General features: G+C 43.0%; 1 protein-coding gene across 3 annotated transcripts in view; it reads left to right on the forward strand.

Annotated features, from left to right (window-relative positions):
• RNF224 (ring finger protein 224) overlaps positions 1 to 8,308 on the forward strand; it is a 145,977-nt gene extending 137,669 nt beyond the window's left edge. For all 3 annotated transcript variants that reach the window (XM_075834855.1, XM_075834857.1, XM_075834856.1), the window contains one exon: positions 7,543 to 8,308. In XM_075834855.1, coding sequence (XP_075690970.1) covers positions 7,550 to 8,062 — 513 coding nt within the window. In that variant the 5' untranslated portion in view covers positions 7,543 to 7,549 and the 3' untranslated portion in view covers positions 8,063 to 8,308. The remainder of the gene's footprint in view (positions 1 to 7,542) is intronic.
• The last annotated feature ends 13,788 nt before the right edge of the window (positions 8,309 to 22,096 follow it).

Genomic DNA, 22,096 nt, shown 5'->3' on the forward strand with positions numbered 1-22,096 from the left:
CGGTTCTCCCTTAACCGCGGGCAGTCGTAGATGCGATGAGATTGAAGAGTCTCTGCTTCCCTTTTACTGAAAACGTCCGCTAAACTAGTGTAATGAGATGGTAGATCGGAGAGTGACTGAGGTAGTGGGGCAAAACAGGGCGAACCTGTGATAGGCAATGGCTATGGCATTTGGGACCCCATTGGAGAACTTCTCCGAAACTCCAGTCGAGAACCAGAGTGTGTAGGCGAAGCCATGGCAGGCCCAGCAGAATAGGGTTGATAGCTTTAGGTAATACAAGGAAGGCGATCTGTTCAAAGTGAAGAGCTCCGACTTGTAGTGTCAATGGTTCCATGATGAACACAATTGGATCGGGCAATGGTAGACCATTCACAGAAGCAACAGCCAGAGGTCTCTCCAGAAGAACTGTGGGTAGATGTAAGCGGTTCACTAGATCCTGCTAGATGAAATTTGCAGCTGCTCCAGGGTCAAGATAGGCAGAGGAGGAATGTGATGTCTCTCCGGAGATGATGGCCACAGGTATCGATAGTTTGGAAGAGGTTTTGACGTTTGGAGACGTCCCACCTACAGTTGCCTCTCCAACCAACCCTAGGTGCTGGAGTTTTTTCAGTTTCTGTGTGCATTGGCGCACAAAATGACCCTTAAGGCGACAATACAGACATAATCCAGAAGAGCGTCTGCGCTGTTTCTCTTCTTCGGACAACCGGACTCTGTCTACCTGCATAGGTTCTTCAGGTAGCACACTAGGGGAAGGCAATAGTTGTCTCTGGGTCGAGGGTGTTGGTCTGTAACACCGGCTCTCCTGTCGAACCTCCAGAGTGCGCTCCCAGATCCTCATGTCAATCCGAGTGGCCAACAGGATGAGGGCATCGAAGGTAGAAGGAAGGTCGCGGGCTGCAAGCTCGTCCTTGATGTGTGAGGACAATCCCTGCCAAAAGGTCGCCACCAATGCCTCATTGGTCCATGCCAAGTCTGCTGCCAGGGTATAGAAGGAGATAGCATACTCTCCTACTGTGGAACCATCTTGCTTGAGGGTTAGCAGAGTGGCTGCGGCAGAAGATGCTCGGCCCGGCTCCTCGAACACGGCATGGAAAGACTGCAGGAACAAGGCTAGGTCCGAGGATACAGGTCCTTGTTGTTCCAAGATGGGATTCGCCCATGCGAGGGCCTTGCCAGCGAGGAGGGAGATGATAAACACTACTTTGGCGTTCTCAGAGGGGAAAAGATGCGCTCGTAGCCTAAAATGAACTGTGCATTGGTTGATGAACTTTCTACAGGCTCTGGGATCACCCTCATAGCGAGGAGGAAGAGGCAGTGAAACTGTGGATCCGGAACAAACAGGAGGAGCAACCGGCAGTGGAGCGGCAGCAGCCTCTGGAGGAGGAACCGGAGGTAGAACAAAGAGTTGATCCAGACAGGCCATGATGGAATTTACAGCCTCAAGGAGTTGATCCTGACGTGTCCGTAGGTCATGCATCTCCGTCTGTATCTTTTAAACTGCGGTCTTGGGCTGGCCAGCGGGTTTCATGTCCTCAGCGTACTGTCACGATCCCGGGGTATGTGGACCCACTAGGCCGCTCCGCTGTAGCAGAGAGGCAGCTGGGCAAGTCACAGTCTATGCAAGAATCTATACAACTTCGTAGCACAAGGGTACCTGAAATAGTCCAGATGGTGGCAGGGACTTTGGCACGGATGGTAGAAGATGCAGCAGGTTGACAACGGGTGCAGTATGTTGCGCCAGACGTAGCGGATGACTACAGGTGTAGCCGGACACGACTCCGATCACTAAACAGGCTCAGGAACAATAACACAGCACGGGATACAGGATACTGGTATCCGGGCACGGGAAACAACGGGAACAGGATAACACCAAGGAACCATTTGCAAAAACTAACAACACTCAGGCAAGGATCAGGAGGGCAGGACCCTTTTTATAGTTCAGGGTGATCAGGGAATAATTAATTAATTATTTACATATACGGAATTGTACAGATTATGGGTCACATTAAAGATGGAAAAGGTTCTGAAATTAGTAATCTTGGACTGATTTTTTGACATGACAAAAACCTGGCATTTTAACAGGGGTGTGTAAACTTTTTATACCACTGAATATATATTATATATATATATATATATATATATATATATATATATATATATACACACACACATACACAATGAAGAGGCAATGCTCTATGCGGGTGGCGAAAAGAAAAAAATGCAAAAAGGCTATTATACAAAATGTCAGATGGTATTCAAAAGTATAAAAAAATTTTAACATTCACTTTTAAAGGAAAAATGTAGAATCCAATTGGTTGCCCTGTGCAGCACCACCGTATTTTGCCTATACTATTTGTTATATTTTATATAGCTCAGACTTCTGGTTATGTTATAAAATTTACCTTCGCTAGGTGTCCATTTTTTTTTTACAGAAGCAAAAGTTCTGCAGACTGCACTTTTGCTTCCGTCAAAAATAATGGAAACCTAGCGAACTGAGACAACGGAAAGCAACTGAAATAAAGGATTACCATTGATTTCAATGGTTATTCTAACTAAACCAATGCTTTCCGTTTAATGTTTCAATCCCCCCTTCCTCTGACGAAAGAGAGGTAAAAGTATACTAACAGCAGTGTGAACTTAGCCTTAGTGTGTGTGTGTGTGTGTGTGTGTGTGTGTGTGTGTGTGTGTGTACATGTTTATATGGCATACTATGATGTTTTATATCATATCATTTTATATTATATCATTAAGTGCGTATAAGGCAGTATTATTTATGTCCATTATAGTACTGTTATTTGGCCACTGTATGGTATAATTAATTAAAGGGGTGCCATAAATGGGTTCAATACCTAGCTCAAGAGCAGCGCTCCATGACTCTTTTCCTACTGCTGCTGGGCTCCGGGCACTGATATGCTCAGCAGCTGGGATTTCCCCCCCAAAAAAGCACAGCACTGTTTCCGGTACTTCCATTTACTTCTATGTTTCCAGAAAACCCGGCCACCCCGTTAGTCAGTGGCTGGAGCCCAGCGATAGAAGATAGGACGGGGGTCAGGGGGCCCCGTTCTGGAGATAGGTTAGTCCCAGAGGGTGGACCCACATCTATCAGACATTTATGGCATATCCTGTGAATATTGCATAAATGTCTAAGATGGGAATACCCCTTTAAGTATTATTCCAGCACTGTATGTCAGCATGTGCTACTATTTGAGCATTGTGTTGCACTGTGATTTCAGCTCTGTTTCGGTATTACTTTAGTACTGTAATATGGAATTATTTGAGCTTTGGGTAGCACTATTATTTCAGCACTGCATGTCGGTAATAATTTGGTTTTGTATTTGGGCAATGCCCTAAAATGCCACACCACACCCACTACAGATAAGCCACACCCACACACGCAATGGCCCGCAAATCATGCTGTGATTGTGTTACCTTACAGGCAGCTCTCCAGGTTGACATCTCTGCGATACCTCTCTTTTAAACAATGCTGCCATTGTCCCTCCACGTGAAAGTAATTTTTTATTATATGTTTTTTTATATTGCATCATAGGAGTTGTAGTGCATCATCCCAAACTAAACCTTGAGCAATTAAACTATGTTATCACTCAGAGCTACCCTACCTCACTCTTATCCGGCTGTTTCTCCAACAGCATTTATAGATACTGGTCAATAAATGTAGTGCTAAGGGGCTAGTTCTGGTCATGAAAGGGTTAAAAATCAGTATAATATCCTGTTATTCCCTATAACACATGAATCCGTTCAGTGGCATAATCCAGCCGGCAACGTGTGCGCAGCGCGGTTATATAATGTAATAGATTATAATAATACGAGAAGTTTTTCTGCTCGGAGTTTCCAAAAAGCTCTAATCACTAGAAATCTTTGATAAATCTGCAGGATTTTCGGTTAAACTAATGTTGATCATCTACTGAATCTCAATGATCTGTAGCTTAAATTGTAGGCTTCATTTTGGCGACCCTACAGTTAAATACACTAAAATTGCTTTAATTCGGCATGAAAAGGATTTGACAGGTGCAAGAATAATAAATGTCCTGGATTATCAAATGGTAGCGGGCAAGGTGTCTGAACAACGTACGTTACAAATGTGAAAACCGCTTCTTAATATATTACTTCTACATTGAGATATAATCAATTAAAGTTACAGGCCAAAAGCCTGAGGCTGCACTACTGAGAGATTCTCATGACAACATGTCCCCTTCTAAATTTCTGTTGTCATAGAGGCCAAATATGTCAACATCTACATCCTACCTAGCTTGAATACTCGCTGTTATGTGTGTACATAGATGAAGATCAGGGGTCAGCAACCTTCAGCACTCCAGCTGTTGGGAAACTACAACTCCCAGCATGCCCTGACAGCCAAAGACTTCACTATTCCACCCAAAGGCTGTCAGGGCATGCTGGGAATTGTAGTTTCACACTTGGAATGGTAAAGGTTGCTGACCCCTGATGTAGTTGTTTTTCTGGATCCACATAAGGTCCACATGACAACACTGCAGCTGAAATTAGGTCATCAGAATCTATAAGTAGTGCAGCCTTCGGCTTTGGGCCTGTAACTTTAGGTGGTCATCTCTCAGCATGGGAGTAAGATATTAAAAAACGGTTTTAATTTTTTTAATATGCACAATAGGGACTGCTAGAATTGTCTTATACTAGATCTGTTTTAAGGTGAAGTAGAATGTTGCTTATGCAGCAGTGGCAAAGATGACAAAGGGATTGCCAGTGACAGACATCACCATGCAACTAGGACTACTATATCAAGTCCCTGTTTTATGGAGTCAGTCCTGAGCCCCAACGCACAATCTGAAACAGGGCCCCCACCTACCATGTACCAATTATAATACGGATTGCCTTTTGGCCCCCTCAGGCACCAGAGTCTGGGTGCAACTGCTACCTCTGCACCCCTACAACTATGAGACCTGTATAGAGATGTAATTGTATGAAACGTCTAAATATTCATGAGAAAAAGTACTTGTGTCTATGACTATTAGACCCTATTCACCCGGACTGGCCACATGTCACGAAGGGTGCGTGGACCCACTGGGCCGTACCGCCTTAACGGTATGGCAGCTGTCCAACAGGACACAGATCACAGTCTATAGTTCGTATAGGTGTACCTGTGGTAGCTTCAGACAGTAGCGAGACAGGCTCGGATGGGACTAGGCAGCAGGCAGGCACCAGGATTGGTGAAGCAGGACAGGCGAGGTACTCAGCGCAGCACGACTCTAACTGAATTCGGCACTTGGACCAGGATAACAGGGGATACAGGTAGCAGGAACGGGGAACACTGGGAACTGGAGACACTTAGGGGACCTTTTGCAAAGACAAACTTAGGTAACGACAACAACGCTCAGGCAATGCAGGGAGGGTCAGAGCCCTTCTTATAGTCCAGGGTGATCTGGGAGCAATCAGCTCAATCTCACACATGTGTGCGCTCTGGCTCCTTAAGGCTGGACTGAGCTCGCGAGCGCACCCTAGGGGTCACTGCGGAACAGAGCGGCCGCATGTGCACCGTCCCCTATTTAAAACAGGATTACAGTAAAGGACCGTATTCTCGAGGGGAGGCAGGTACACCTAGCATCAAACATAACTATGATGCTAGATGTACGTCTCCCTGAACTGTGTTCGGTCCGGAAAACGCATCCGACATACGGTCCATATCTCACGGACTGAACACGGCCATGTGATTAAATCTTGAAAGTGTAGTTAAATTGTGACATCAGTAAGGGAGGAAGTAGCTAACTTCTCCTCCTACTTGGGCTACAATAGAAATCTCTATAGCTGAAACCTGGGACATAACTGCACGAGACACTACAATATATATGGAGATAGGGACATTTTCGGACCAATGAGAGAGTAATCTGGGACATGAGGAGGGTAGTTAGCGGATATGATCACCTAAACCTAAATTGTCTGTGTTCAGTCACAGCCTTGTTCTTCTGCTGAAGGAGTAGGAAGAGTTAATAATGAGTCTTGAGAGGCGGAGATGTATATTGGGTTTCTGAGGCTTTTGTCAGGCTGAGCCCTCTGTAAGGCAGGATTTCTCTGTCCATGGTGTGATACACTAGCTGACTGACACCCGTAACCTGAGCCGGACATAATTACACGAGTGATACAGGCAGCAGAAGAGCAGCCGGCACCTTACATAATATGGACCTTATGGGAAGCGCAACATCTTCATATTCTTGGAACCTGGGTCTAATATTCACAGATTTACAGATTAATATGTAAATACCAACATTGACCAGATGATGTTCTTATGGTTTCTTCAGAAGGTCTTCCTCTTCACAACACATTTTTGGATGTTCATCTTTCTTGGTGGGACCAATTAGACCCATCTCGTGCAGTTTTTGGAGGTCATGTATTTCTTAAGCAGGTGTCTGCAGTCCAAGGTAAGACAACAATTATAAGAGCTGAAGTATATTTATATAAACACATGATTCGCTGTGCAATATATTGTTATAACCGGACAGTGGTGATGCCAACAGTTATGTTGACCATGCACTGGATGGAATCACGATTATTGGGAAAGAAGGGGATATAAAGGACTCTCACCATGGATGTATACAAAAAGAGGGGCACCCTTTAACAACATCAAAATGGCTCCCTCTTATGGTGTCGACTGTAAAAAAAAAAAAAAACACACCCTCCCCATGCCCCTACTTAGCCGGCAGCTCATATTTTCGGTCACCAAGACCCCCACCTTCTGAGTTCGGTAGCATTACTGTAGCTGTAGATAAAGGACAAAGGGGCCACTTGGGGGAAGAGACAACTCGTGTAGGTCATAGTCCTCTAACAGGCCACTAAGAGCTTCTGTTAACCTGCCCTGCCCTGCTGCACAAATAATTGTAGAGGGAGACTAGTTTGGGATAGGGGGGTATACAATGGAGACATGGAGCACAGTGGTGGACTCCCACCTGTTAAGCGCGTCAAGTGACATCACTAGGCCAGTCAAGATGACATCACTAATCTCAGAGCTGCCCTGAGAAGTCCTAGTCCACCTCTGATAAGCCATATATGACTGTGTGTGTGTTTTGTAAGAAATGGGTATTCTGATATAATTAATTATAATTGATTGACAACGAAGTTTATAATTTAAGAGGGGAGTTGTGTTTTCCTCATAGGACAATTTGATGGGATATATACATTGTAAATAGTGACTGATCAGACTACAGTTCTCATTTGGAATAAATCACTAGATGTAAGACATATATAAATTCCCTTATCCATGATGTTCTGTCACAATTGTCCGACATTTTAGCCAACTGTATTATTCCCTTACTAATATTCCTAATGAGGCATCACAGCAGACTGTAAAACGAGATTTTCTCTTCACTAGTGTTGTCTGATGTGCTGACATCTGGTGGCCATTAGGAGAACTAAAATATTGTCAAATTGTGAGATTCCTTTTTTATCATATAGTTCGGTGCTGAACTGAGAGAATTTCTGTATTATCAGAAGCCGTTTTATTTCATGTTTGTCCCTAAATATTATTATCTTATCTGGTAATTTTCTCTCTTCTGTTTCCAGGTCGAGCATGTATCACAGTAACAACAACCCCGAATGTGCTGCTAAAACAGATTCAGGAGTCATCGGAAATGTGGTGGCCGACGAGGGAGAAAGAAACAGCCGTAAAATCGACTGCATCATCTGCTTTTCCAGTTATAATCTGTCCAATCGGCTTCCCAGAAGGCTGTACTGCGGCCACACCTTCTGCCAGGCTTGTATCAGGAAGCTCGACTCAGTGAGTAACGAGCAAAGATGGATTCCATGTCCGCAGTGCCGCCAGAACACTCCAACGCCACGGGGAGGGGTGGCCATGCTGGACCTGGACCTTGCTGCTTTTCTAGCGGTCAAGTCTGAAAAGGATAGCCCTCGCACAGCAAGCAAGACTTTAGATACAGACTCTGAACTCAAAGTATTTGCAAAGAACGTGCCCGTCAGTCGTCAGCCCACAGGCAACTGCCAAGAGTCTGTTTCTGAGCCGCGGTTTCCCAGAAGGATTTGCTGTAAAAACTGGTTTTGCTGCTCTTGCTGCGCTTGTGTTTGATAGGATACAACGTGTGGAGTCTTTTACGACTGGAAAATTGGCGATTTTCGGTATAATGCTGGAGACGTGCGCCACATTTATCAACACATTGCGCCATTTTTTTTTCCAGATACATTCAGATAATAATAATCTTGATTTTCTTCTAAATCAAGGAGGGCGGCTTGGTAATTATTGCAACAATGTATCATCGGTCTGCGACAAAAATGGCGTACAGAAGAGTTTTTTTTGCCGTTTTTGCAAAAGGCTTTTTTTTCCATATGTATTGTATTTTAATAAAATATTTAAATCTGTAACGTGAGCCAATAAACTGCGAGATGATTGCTTATCATTAATTACCGGCCATTCCTACTACTCTTCTGACCTTGGCAGTGACCTGTAAGACTTTCTATAATCCCTCCAGGAAAGACTGATACGCTGTGTTATTCCTAATGCAGGGCCAGAAGGGGCGGAGCATGACACAGGGATTCAAAGAACATCTAAGAAATAAAAAAGTCATGCATCCCCCTACTTCAGGCCCTCCATTTAGGTTCCTTTTAATGATGGCAGCTCACCATAGAAAATAATTACATCCATAAGACTGGTTGCTGGATGTGTGATGGTAGCCTGGAAATCTTGTGCTTAGGTGATTGAACTTTATTTTTGTAGTTCTGGAGATCCCCTTTAACAAAATGAAGACATATGAAAGCTAATTACCTGCTGCTTGTATAGCATTCTACACAATGACCATTAGAGGGCAGTATAGGGCCATGGTACATTTCACATTCCTAAACTTTTTTGAAAGTAGTGAGCATGCTCAGGGAAACATGTATGTGGAATGCACTGCAGAAAATGTATCAGATGCCACAATGCCCCCATAACAGTTACAGCCACAGTGCCCTCTCACCGTGACAGTCATTGGGCCCCATAAGTGATAGCCACAGTGCCTTCTAGCAGTGACAGCCACAGTAGCCCCATAACAGTGACCGCCAGTGTCCGCATAACTGCCAAAGTTCTCCCAAAATAATGCTGACCATAGTGCCCCACATTCCAGCCTGCCACAATGCCCCCATAACAAAGCAAAAAGGCTCATTGGTCTGCATAAAAGCTGTATACACAAAACGGTAGAATATATTTAATCAAGATTAATTCTAAATTTGCTTCATTTTTTATTATGATTTACTGAAGTAATATAAAAATTGGATGCGTAAGTATTCATACCCTTTATGGCTTGACAGCCATCTATTATTTTTGATGCCTGAGGTGGGTGCCTTTATCCTCTGCCCAAGATCACAGGGATCAAGAATGGAAAATTCGCCATGGTCTTTTTCATAAAAACATCACCACTGGTTTTACCCCCGAGCTCAGATTTGCGGCGAAATTTTTTTTTCCTTTTTTCTATATTTATGCTTTTATGACCAGGACAGATTTTCCCACAGCAATGTATCTAAGCCATCAGGTACAATACTGTGCGGCTGAGCCAGTGTCGGTCTAAGCCTATCATGTTTGATACGGTCTGTTGAAGCGATGTATCTAAGTCTATCATGTGTGGTACGGTCTGCTGACACTATCATGTGTAATAAGCTGATGTATCTAAGCCCATCATATTTGATAATATCTGTTCACCCAGGGTTCTAATTCTATCATGTGTGATACTGTCTGCTGGGCCATGTATCTAAGCCTATCGTGTGTATTACTGTATGCTGAGCTATTGTATCTAAGCCTATCATGCGTGATACTGTATGCTGAGCTATTGTATCTAAGCCTATCATGTGTGATACTGTATGCTGAGCTGTTGTATCTAAGCCTATCATGTGTGATACTGTATGCTGAGCCAGTATATCTAAGCTATTGTGTGATGCTGTCTGCTGAGCCATGTATATAAGCCTATCATGTGCGATACTGTGCTGTTGAGCTGGTGTATCTAAGCCAATCATGTGGGATACTGTCTGCTCAACAGGTGTATCTAAGCCTCTCATGCGTGATACTGTGTGCTGAGCCATGTATCTAATCGATCATGTGTGATACGGTCTGCTGGGTCAGTGTATCTAAACTTATAATTTAGAGAAACACAATTGTTGAATATTATTTTAAAACACTATTTATACAATGTCGACTATTGGGTATGTTTAGTATTTAGCCACTAGGTGGTGCTATAAACCTTTCATTATTAATCAGCAAAAAATTGTGTAGTACCGTGTTAGCCAGAGACAATATGAAATGTTAAATACTTTTGTGTCAAAAAAGATAAAAGTATAATAGGTATGATACCTTTATTGGCTAACCATAAAAGTTCTATATGCGGCTTTCAGAGCACAGAGGCCCCTTCTTCAGGCAGTTTACAAATGAATGACTTAGAAAAAAGCACAACATTTAGATGTTACACAAAGACAATTAGTACATGAGGTGATACATCATTAAGATAAGCCGGGGCAATAAAACTGAGGTTATAGGGGTGATGACTTAGTGATGACTTAGTCCTAAGTCATCACCCCTATAACCTCAGTTTTATTGCCCCGGCTTATCTTAATGATGTATCACCTCATGTACTAATTGTCTTTGTGTAACATCTAAATGTTGTGCTTTTTTCTAAGTCATTCATTTGTAAACTGCCTGAAGAAGGGGCCTCTGTGCTCTGAAAGCCGCATATAGAACTTTTAGGCTATGTTCACACGGGGTCTTTTGCCGAGTTTTTTGACGCGGAAACCGCGTCGCAAAACTCGGCAGAAACGGCCCGAGAACGCCTCCCATTGATTTCAATGGGAGGCGTCGGCGTCTTTTTCCCGCGAGCAGTAAAACTGCCTCGCGGGAAAAAGAAGCGACATGCCCTATCTTCGGGCGCTTCCGCCTCCGACCTCCCATTGACTTCAATGGGAGGCAGGAGAAAGCGTGTTTTCTGCCCGCGGCGCTCAATGGCCGCGGGCGAAAAACGGCGCGATCATTGCTATTCACACGGAGTATTTTGGGGGAGGAATATCTGCCTCAAAATTCCGTTTGGAGCTTTGAGGCAGATATTCCTCCCCCAAAATACTCCGTGTGAACATAGCCTTATGGTTAGCCAATAAAGGTATCATACCTATTATACTTTTGTCTTTTTTGACACAAAAGTATTTAACATTTCATATTATTAATCAGCGAGTGTCCTGAATACAATCTGTAGAGGACATTATGTCTCATAGTTGTAACTTGCATCTGTTTTTTATAGACTAGACTAAGTATACAATTTTGGATGAATTAGTCCTTTTCCAATCTATTTGGATTGTGGTGCAGCTAAACTGTGGATAACACATGTGGTTTTGCGACTTTTGTACTGTGGCCCTGTTGTAGTGTTGTGAAAAAAGGGACTGATCCAGAGTGCTCGTCAAACAACGCCAAAGCCAGTAGAATTCCTTTAATCTGACATCGAAAGAAATCAGATTATTTTACGGTTATAAAAAAAATAATCTATAAGGCTGTGTTCACATCTGTGTTCTACTGTCAACTTACGTTCTGCCGTATCATAGGAGCAGAACAATGAAAATGACGGCAGTGATGGATCGGACACGACAGAGAACCGCATTGACTATAATATGATCCGCTGGGATCCCGTCATGGTGCTTGTCATTTTATCGGACAAAATAGTGATGCATGCAGTGGTATTGTGTCCGGCGTTTGTTACCAGTCCTGGCGGAGCCTCCGACGCAGATGTGAACAGAACCCAACAATGGATTGTAAGGGTCACCGGTCACCAGCAATACCTGGTGGAAATGGGTAAAAAATAATTTCTATGTAACCTATAATTATCTCTACGTAGCTCTGTAGCTTTACTATTCAGTTTTTTAGTGTTCCCGCACCGTATGCTAATGAGCAGAAAAGTCATATCTTCATTGCTCACGCCTTTCCGAGTTTACCCCGCCTCCTTGCTTTTGATTGACAGCTCCTCGCTTCCCCCAGCACATACGAAATCCCGCGCATCGATGTCCTGTTCTGGTGCGTGCGCAGTATCTAGATTTGAGGGTCGGACAAAGCGGTTGGACCGTACATGACGGGCACAGATCTCAGACAAGATTTCGGCATTCAGGGCGGGCCAGTTTCGGCGGTGGGCGGGAATAAGGAGAGGAACGAACGAGACTCACTGATTATTACCATAAAAGGCGCAAAATGTTTGCAGAGCGTTATTTACGGTCGGAGGAGGAGTTTCAGGGAGGGGATAACGGCAATGAACTTTCGACAGCAGCGGCCAGCGAGGGGCGAGGAGAGTTCAATAGGTGAAATGCTGGTGACAGGGTCCCTTTAAGGAAGATCGCCCAAACTAAAATACCTCAAATCAAATACTAGAACTTTATTTTTCACCTACTTGCACTCTTGGATCTATGCAACAACAAAAGTTCATGTGATCGGCCTAAAGCGCGGGATTCCAGGGACGGGCTGAGGCGACGAACCAAAGCACGCCAAAGACTGCGACACCAAACCACTGATCATCAGGGACTGAATTACCAAACCACTCATCAGGGACTGCATTACCAAACCACTCATCAGGGACTGAATTACCAAACCACTCATCAGGGACTGAATTACCAAACCACTCATCAGGGACTGCATTACCAAACCACTCATCAGGGACTGCATTACCAAACCACTTATCAGGGACTGCATTACCAAACCACTTATCAGGGACTGAATTAACAAACCACTTATCAGGGACTGCATTACCAAACCACTCATCAGGGACTGAATTACCAAACCACTCATCAGGGACTGCATTACCAAACCACTCATCAGGGACTGCATTACCAAACCACTCATCAGGGACTGCATTACCAAACCACTCATCAAGGACTGAATTACCAAACCACTTATCAGGGACTGCTTTACCAAACCACTCATCAGGGACTGCGTTACCAAAGCACTCAACATCAGGGACTGCGTTACAAAACCACTCAACATCTGGTACTGCGTTACCAAACCACTCAACATTAGGGACTGCATTACCACCCACTCAACATCAGGGACCACATTACCATAATATCACATAGTTGTAACTTGTATGCGTTTTTCATGTCAACACTTAGCACTGCTCAGAGTATTGTGCTACCAAACATCAAGGACTGCATCACAACATTAGGGACTAGTCCACCAAAACATTAGATACACACAAGAGAAACTGGAAACACTGTTGAGGGTTGTGTTAGGGAGTCATAAGGGACCTGCTCTTTGATTCACTTTTACATATGAGCACAGAAGAGAAAGGGGTGCACATACTGTTCTTACATGGGGCTCTCAGCCGGGCGTGCAGGTCTCTTGAGAATGATTTATTCCTTCGCTGTGTGTCATTAGGTGACCTGTACGTTTTTTCGGCTGTGGTGCAGGGGAGACATTGACTCAGCCCCGGACTCTCACTTATCTTACACTAGTGAAATGTCAGACACTGAATATTACCTGTAAGTCTGACTTTCTTATCTCCTGAGCCCGTGGATAAAAATAAACTGTTCCATTCCTACCGCTGAGCGATCGCCCACACCAAGTGATGAACGTAGGAGTGGGAAAGGGAATAATGCGCTTTAAAGTGGTTCTAAGCTTTAGACAATCTCTACTTGTTAGAAGGGTCCATTAACAATAAACTGATCACAAAGTGTCCTCCTGTTGGGACCCCCAGCTTTCAGCTGTAATCTGGTGCAAACCTGGCAGCAAGTGTTCAATTTCTCTGCAGTGCCACCACAGGGGGAATTAAGTATTGCATAGTGATCATTCATATTAATAGGTTATCTGTGTAATGCAGGACTGGACAGGTCCTCCAGAGCGAGAGACGTCCTTTGTGTTTGCTCTCCACTCCAAGAGATCAGGATCCTGAACAGGGGACCCCCTCTGTTAACTCAGGAGTTCCTAATAGGGTGTATTCCAATGCTTTTTTTAAAACTGAACTACCCCTTTAAATGGTCTATTATATGGCTGAAAAATACAATGTCACATATGTCCCTCCTCTCTGTGAAGCCACTCATACAATCAGCATAGTTGAAAGGGGTCACATGACGCACTTCCCTGCACTTTGCAGCCATTACTCCTAAGAGTCCTATTTCTTAGGAGTCCAGTCCTGATTGGCCCCCCATTTCAGCTTCGGGAGGGTAGATACCCTAATCTGAAGAAAGTTAAAACTACTCAATTATAATCTGGGATTGTCCAATGGTCTGAAATTTTTAGGGTGCATACATGTAAGCAGCAGGAATAATGTTTTAGGGGTTGCCTTGTATGAACAACCTGATTTCAGATTGCGGATCCCCCACAATTACAGATCCGTAATTGAGGATCAAAATTCCGGTCGTGAGCATGGGGCCTTAGGGCTCATTCACACCAGTGTGTTCCTCATCTGTGTGCTGTCCGTTGAAATAACGGACAGCACACGGACACATTCATTTCAATGGGGCTATTCAGACATACGTGAGTTTTCACGCAGCCAGTGTCCGTTGCGTCAAAGTCATTGCATGTCCTATATTGGTGCATTTTTGCGTACCTGGTCGCCCATTGAAGTCTGTGGGTGCGTGAAAAACACGGACAGCACACGAACGTAAAACGTGTGCGGACAGTGTTTCACGCATCGAATGCAGAGAAATGTATAAAACAAAAAAGTGCTTACATGGACGTGAAAAACGCATACCATACGCAACGCACTGATGCCATACACAACGCACACTGATGCCATACACAACGCACACTGATGCCATACGCAAGGCACTGATGCCATACGCAAGGCACACTGATGCCATACGCAAGGCACTGATGCCATACGCAAGGCACTGATGCCATACGCAACGCACTGATGCCATACGCAAGGCACTGATGCCATACGCAACGCACTGATGCCATACGCAACGCACACTGATGCCATACGCAAGGCACACTGATGCCATACGCAACGCACTGATGCCATACGCAACGCACTGATGCCATACGCAACGCACTGATGCCATACGCAACGCACTGATGCCATACGCAACGCACTGATGCCATACGCAACGCACTGATGCCATACGCAATGCACACTGTTGCCATACGCAAAGCACTGATGCCATACGCAACGCACTGATGCCATACGCAACGCACACTGATGGCACACGGACATGAAATTGAAGAAATATGCTGCCTTTTTTACGCACGTAAATTGGACACGCTCGTGTGAATGTAGCCTTACCCTCGCTGTATAAAAAAAATATATATAATATATATGCCAGGTATTGTTTATTTGGATTTCCTAACAGACCTGGGAAACGTATATTTAGTTGCGGCTTTGTACCATCATTGGTCCTAATGTGAACTCTATTGTTAATATTCTTTTTATACAATTACAGTAAGTGCTGGGTGCGGTCAGAAGGTCAACAATGAGGAAACTTCACTTCACCCTTTCCCGACCTATGACGAAAATGAATGTCATGGTCGGCTGCTAGTTCCCGCACCATGACGTTCATTTTCGTCAGTATTTCAAACTGTCAATCTGTGTAAACACAGAGTGACAGGCGCGCGCTGACAGCTGTCACATCAGTCTCGCCGGTCAGCGGACCATTGCCGCTGCTTTCGGCAATGAACCCCTTAAATGTGGCGACAGATTGCCGTCGCCGCATTTAAGTGGTTTGAAGCACATGGGCAGCGATTGTGGGGGCTGCCGATGCTTGTTGTGGCAATCGGAGGCTAGACAATAGCCTCCGGGTTGCCATGTACGGAAGCCTCGGAGGATCAGCCTCCGGCCGTTCCTATTCGGCTTCCTGGCAGAGTGACTGTCACGTCACAATGACAGTTAGAACACATTACACTACGTGTGTAGTGTAATGTACTCCAGCAGCGATCAGAGCTGCCAGTCTAAGTGTCCCCTAGTGGGACAAGTAAAAAAAGTAATAAATGTTTTAAAAAATATGTAAAAATAAAAGTTAGAAGTTCTATAAACACAAAATGCTTTTTTTCCTATAATAAGACTTTTATTATAGAAAAAAATTGAACACGTTAAAAAAGTACACATATTTGGTATCACCGCGTTCGTAACGACCCCAACTATAAAACTATAATGTTATTTTTCCTGCACGATGAACACGCCAAAAAAAATCAATAAAAAACTACGACAGAATCGCAATTTTTTTGGTCACCACCGCTCCCTAAATAAAGAATAAAAAGTGATCAAAAAGTCGCATGTACCCGAAAATAGTGCCAATAAAAACTTCTATCCGTCCCGCAAAAAACAAGCCCTTACACAGCTTTTTTGACTAAAAAAATAAAAATTTTTTTTTATTTTTTATAAATAAGTGATTTTATTGCGCAAACGCTAAAAAAAATGAAAAAAAAACCTATATACATATGGTATCGCCGTAATCGTACCAACTCGCAAAATAAAGTAAAAATTTAATTTATAGCGTACGGTGAGCGCCGCAAAAAAACCCCTAAAAAACGGTGTCAGAATTCCTGTTTTTTGGTCAGGATTGCAAAAAAATTGAATAAAAAGTGATCAAAAAAAAATCGCATGTATCCCGAAATGGTACCAATGAAAACTACAGATTGTCCCGCAACAAATAAGCCCACACACGGCTCCGGTGGTGAAAAAAGAAAAAAGTTATGGCTTTCAGAATATGGCGATGCAAAATGTGCAGAGTGTTCCAAAAGCGGACATTTATCAGTGCGACGCCGGCCACACATCTATGAAATATTATTTATTTACCCCATTATTATACCCTCTTATTATGCCCTGATTTACTCCACCCAGTTTACATGTGCCCCCACATTATAAACTGAAATACTAGTAAAACGCTAAACAAAACTACTAACAAGCAAAATCTGCGCTCCAAAAGCAAAATGGCGCTCCCTCCCTTCTGAGCCCTGCAGCGTGCCCAAGCAGCAGTTTGCGCCCACACATATGGCATCCTCATACCCGAGAGAACCCGCTTAACGTTTTATGAGGTATTTGCCTTCTGTGGCACAAACTGGGCACAACATATTATGCACTAAAATGGCATATCAGTGGAAAATTGCAATTTTCACTTTGAACCATCCGCTGTGCATTAACCCCTTTGCGCACTATGACTTAATTGCCCGTCATGGTGCGGGGGTTGTTGTATGGAGCCGGCTCACGTGCTGAGCCCGCTCCATACGCTGCGGGTGTCCGCTGTGTATTACAGATGACACCCGGGACTAACGGACAGGTACAGCGATCGCTCTGTTACAGAAGCCTGTAAGAATAACAATACACTGCAATACATTAGTATTGCAGCGTATTGTACCAGCGATCCAATGATCGCTCGATCACGTCCCCTAAGTGGATTAATAAAATGTATAGAAGAATTAGGGTATGTGCACACACACTAATTACGTCTGTAATTGACGGACGTATTTCGGCCGCAAGTCCCGGACCGAACACAGTGCAGGGAGCCGGGCTCCTAGCATCATACTTATGTACGATGCTAGGAGTCCCTGCCTCGCTGCAGGACAACTGTCCCGTACTGTAAACATGATTATACTACGGGACAGTTGTCCTGCAGCAAGGCAGGGACTCCTAGCGTCGTACATAAGTATGATGCTAGGAGCCCGGCTCCCTGCACTGTGTTCGGTCCGGGACTTGCGGCCGAAATACGTCCGTCAATTACGGACGTAATTAGTGTGTGTGCACATACCCTTAAAGTTTTTAGTAGTGAGAATTTATTTTTTTTAAAGTTAAAAAAAACCCCACCTTTTCCCATTTTTCTTCTAAAGTAATGTAAAAAAATGAACAAAATTGGTATCGCTACATACCATTATTTAATTTACACAGTGCACACCCTAAAAAACGTTAATAATTGAAACTGCCAAAATCGCTGTTTTTTTTTTGTCACCTTCGCTCTAAAAAAAAATGTAAGACAACTTTTTAATCACTTTTTATGTACCAAAAAATGGTACCAATAAAAACTGCAGCTCCTCCCACAAGAAATAAGCCCTCACACCGCTCTATTGATGGAAAAATAAAACCGTTATGGCTCTTGGAAGGCGGGGAGTGAAAATCTAAAATAAGAAAGCAAAAAATGGATCAGTCCTGAAAGGGTTAATTCATTTCTAATGAAAAAAATGTATGACCACATGTGGGGTATTTCCGTACTCGGGAGAAATTGCTTTATAAAAAAATGGTTGTTTTTTCCCTCCTTTATCCCCTGTGAAAATTCAAAATTTTAGTGGAAAAAATGTTGATATGAATTTTCGCGCCCTTATTCTAATAAACTCTGCCAAAGACCCGTGGGGTCTAAATGTTCACCATACCCCTAGAAAAATTCCTTGAAGGTTTTTCCAAAATGGAGTCACTTTTGGTGGGTTTCCACTGTTTTGGTCCCTCCAGTGCATTGCAAATGCGACATTGCACCGAAAACCATCCCAGCAAAATCAGAAATCCAAATGGCGCTCCTTCCCTTCTGAGCCCTGCTGTGGGTCCAAACAGCAGTTTATTACCATTTATGGGGTATTGTCGTAATCGGGAGACATTGCTTTACAAATGTTGGGGTGCATTTTCTTTGTTATTCCTTGTAAATATTAACAATTTCTATGTTGTTTCAGAAAAAAAGTACATTTTAATTTTTACAGACTAATTCCAATATATTTAGTGAAAAACCTGCGTTGTCAAAATGCTAACTATACCCCTAGATAAACACCTTAAGGGGTCTAGTTTTCTAAATGGGGTCGTTTATGGGGAGTTTCTATCGTTCTGGCAGCTCAAATCTTCTCCAAATGTACAGTGGGGCCTAAAACATTTTCACGCAAAATATGAGTCCTGAAAGCCTCCGGGTGCTGCCTTCCTTCTGTGGCCCTGCCGTGTGTCCAGACAACGCATTAGGGCCACAATGTGGGTATTTTTTAAAACAGGAGAAACAGGGTGATAGATTTTGTGGTGTGTTTCTTCATTTTCATGTTCGCTTTACAAAGAAATCGGTCTTCAAACTGATACTTTTATGAAAAAAAATTTTTTTCACGTGTTATGCATTACATTTTGCAAAAAAATGTGGGGTCAAAATACTTACTATACCCCTAGATAGATACCTTAAGGGGTCTAGTTTTCTAAATGGGGTCATTTGTGGGGGTTTCCATCATTCTGAGACCTATGAGCCTCTGAAAACCTGGCTTGGTGCAGGAAAACAAAATGTACTTCAAAATTTCTAAAATTATTATTCAATTTGTAAGTCCTCTAAATTGCTGAAAATTTATTTTATTTTTTCAAAAGTGCTGCCAAAATAGAGTAAAGAGATGGAAATATATATTTAATTAAAAAATTGTACAGTATGTGTGTACATATGTGACATATTGCAGTTAAAAATAGGGAAACATTTTTAATTTTTACAAAATTTCTTCAATTTTTCTATTAATTTCCGCAAACTGTATCAGTCTACTATTACCACTAAAATAAAGTACAACATGTGACGAAAAAACGATATCAGAATTACTTGGATATTCAAAACTTTCACAGAGTTATTCTCTGATAAATTCAGACATTAAGGAGTTAAAAAGGACTTAAACAGACACTCCAGCCAAAACAAAACTTTCCCATGTGCTCCATTATGGTATTCCATGTGTCAGTCTCTCACCTGTAATTTATCTCTATATATGGATCAGGCTCGGTGACATTTTCTCTACTTGAGTCTATGGAGATCTATGTGTCACTCATCACAGGCTTCAGCAGTTCCTGGACCACACTAGTATTACACAGGGGGGGGGGGGACAGAAACTTCTATCATCAGCAGCCACTGATACTTAGACAGGTTCCTGTCACATAGGTGTAGAAGAATATAGCGCAGCCTCCCTGTCTGTATACTTATGGTTTCTCAGCATATTTGGGGAATATAGAGAGAATCGCAGTGTCCCCCAGCATGCAGAAATGGTACGGTCTTTAGCTGGTCATGTGATGCTGTGCTGAAGCATCATGGGATTGATAGCAAAGCAGAGAGGAAGAGAAAGCTGGGGAAATCTAAGAATCAAGGTGGAGGCTTTTTCTAAGCAAAGACAAGGCAGCAGTTCAAAAAGTAAGTGCACAATACATAAAAAGTGTAGGATGTGGTATACAGTCAGGTAGGGGGTGCACACATGGAAAGTTGTGATCCGTCTTAAACACCTCCGCGACCAGCTCACGTAGATTAAGAGCTGCAGCGCTGGTCCTTGTGCCTGCAGCCCGTTAATCGACGTGGTCTCTGAATAGAGTGCACGGCGCTCTCCCTATGCCCTAAATCTCTCAGTTTAGCCTTAGGCTACATTCAGATGAGCATCAGCAACCTCGGACGTGAAAAACACTTGGCACCCTTAAATTAAAAAAGAGGGAGTAAAATTGACTCCGCAGTGGTGAGATTCTTGCAGTCAGGTACAAAGACAAAAAAGATGTTTTTGTTTTAAAGGGAATGTGTCGCTAGAATATTTTTTTTTTCTTCAGTTAAACCAATAGTATTTGATTGATTACACATTGTTTTAATTTTTTCACAAGTCAGGAAATATTATAAATTAGATTCTAATTTATAACATTTCCATGTGCTGGGCACTAGAGGGAGCAGTTCCCAAAATTGCAGAATGGTCACTGTGGTAAAGCAACTTCATTGATTTATGCTGCAAATTTGAGGTGGACACACTCTTCTAGTGTCCTCACACAATCCCCCCTCCCTTCTTCTAACGGCGTACGCTTCAGAGAATGGAACGGCTCCCGTTCGCATTCTCTATGGGGATGTATGTGCCGTATTCCATCTCTGTATGTGTCGTTAATCGACACATACAGAGATGAAAAAAAATAAATGGCAGCCCCCATAGACAAGTAAAACTAAAAACACAGTAAAAAGTAGAACATGAGAACACAAATAAATAAAATTTATGTTAATATCATATTAAAAGAAATATAATAATAATAATAAAAAAAATCATGACACTTTCCCTTTAAGCACCATACACTCAGATGCCAACATGGGGGTAACAGAACAAACAACAGTCAATAATAGTCTTTAGGACAATAGTACCTGGATAGAAGATTAGGCAGACATTTGGCATAGCAGTCGTTTGGCGTAGCAGTCGTTTGGTGTAGCATCATTCGGCACAGATGACACTCGGGACAGATGACAGATGACACTCTCAACTCTGACACTAGACTTTACACTGGAACAAACACAATTACTGGATACTGGATACAGAATATGGGAACACAGGATACAACTAAGGGACCATTTGCAATAACGAACATGGGCAGACACAACAACGCTCAGACAAGGAGGAAGAGGGCAGAGTCCTTTGGGGGAGATTTTTCTGGTGCATGCGCTGGCCCTTTAAGGCACCGTATGTACAGCAGCAGCCGAGGGCAGTCTCAGAGGGAGACGCCGGCAACAGCTCACAGGTCTACGGTCGCGGCTGTTGTAGGGTAAGTAATGCCATTACAGCCAATCACGTAAATAAAGACTTGTTTTTATTTTATGCCACAGATATATAACCAAAGAAAAAAATACTATTAGACTGACAGTGATAATTTTGGTACTAACAATATTCTACGTGTCGTCTTTAGTCCCATTCCCATTTATACCCTTGTTACAGACTTGCAAATAGTTTCCAATTTAGTAATGTAGGCCTTCTCCATACTCCAAATTCATGGAAACCTTGGTTTCCACATTAGCCTGATTTATATGCATAATAATGGTATAAAAAAAAATACAATATCCCCTTCATGAAATACTCGAATTCTTGGTAGTGTTTTTGGAGTGATACAGAATAAATAGGCCCCTCCAATAAAAACATTACCTTAAAAATTTGCTGGTAGCACAAATTTAAATTTTCACCCTAAACATGTTAAAATGCTCACTACACCCCTAGATGAATGCCTTGAGGGGTGTCATTTCCAAAATGGGGTCACTTCTCAGGGTTTTTTGTTATTTTAACACCTCTGTGCCTCTGCAATCATGGCACAACGCAGTAAATGTCACCAAATAGGCCTCAAAGGTTGCACGGTGCGGTTTATCGTCCGAGTCTTGTCGTGGGCTCAGGCAGTAGATAAGGTCCACATGTGGGGTATTGCCGTACCTATGAGAAATTAGTTAATAACTTGTGTTGTGCCTTTTCTCTTTTGTTCCT

The sequence above is a fragment of the Rhinoderma darwinii genome, chromosome 8 (genome assembly GCF_050947455.1).
Source record: "Rhinoderma darwinii isolate aRhiDar2 chromosome 8, aRhiDar2.hap1, whole genome shotgun sequence".
In the NCBI taxonomy this organism is placed as follows: domain Eukaryota; kingdom Metazoa; phylum Chordata; class Amphibia; order Anura; family Rhinodermatidae; genus Rhinoderma; species Rhinoderma darwinii.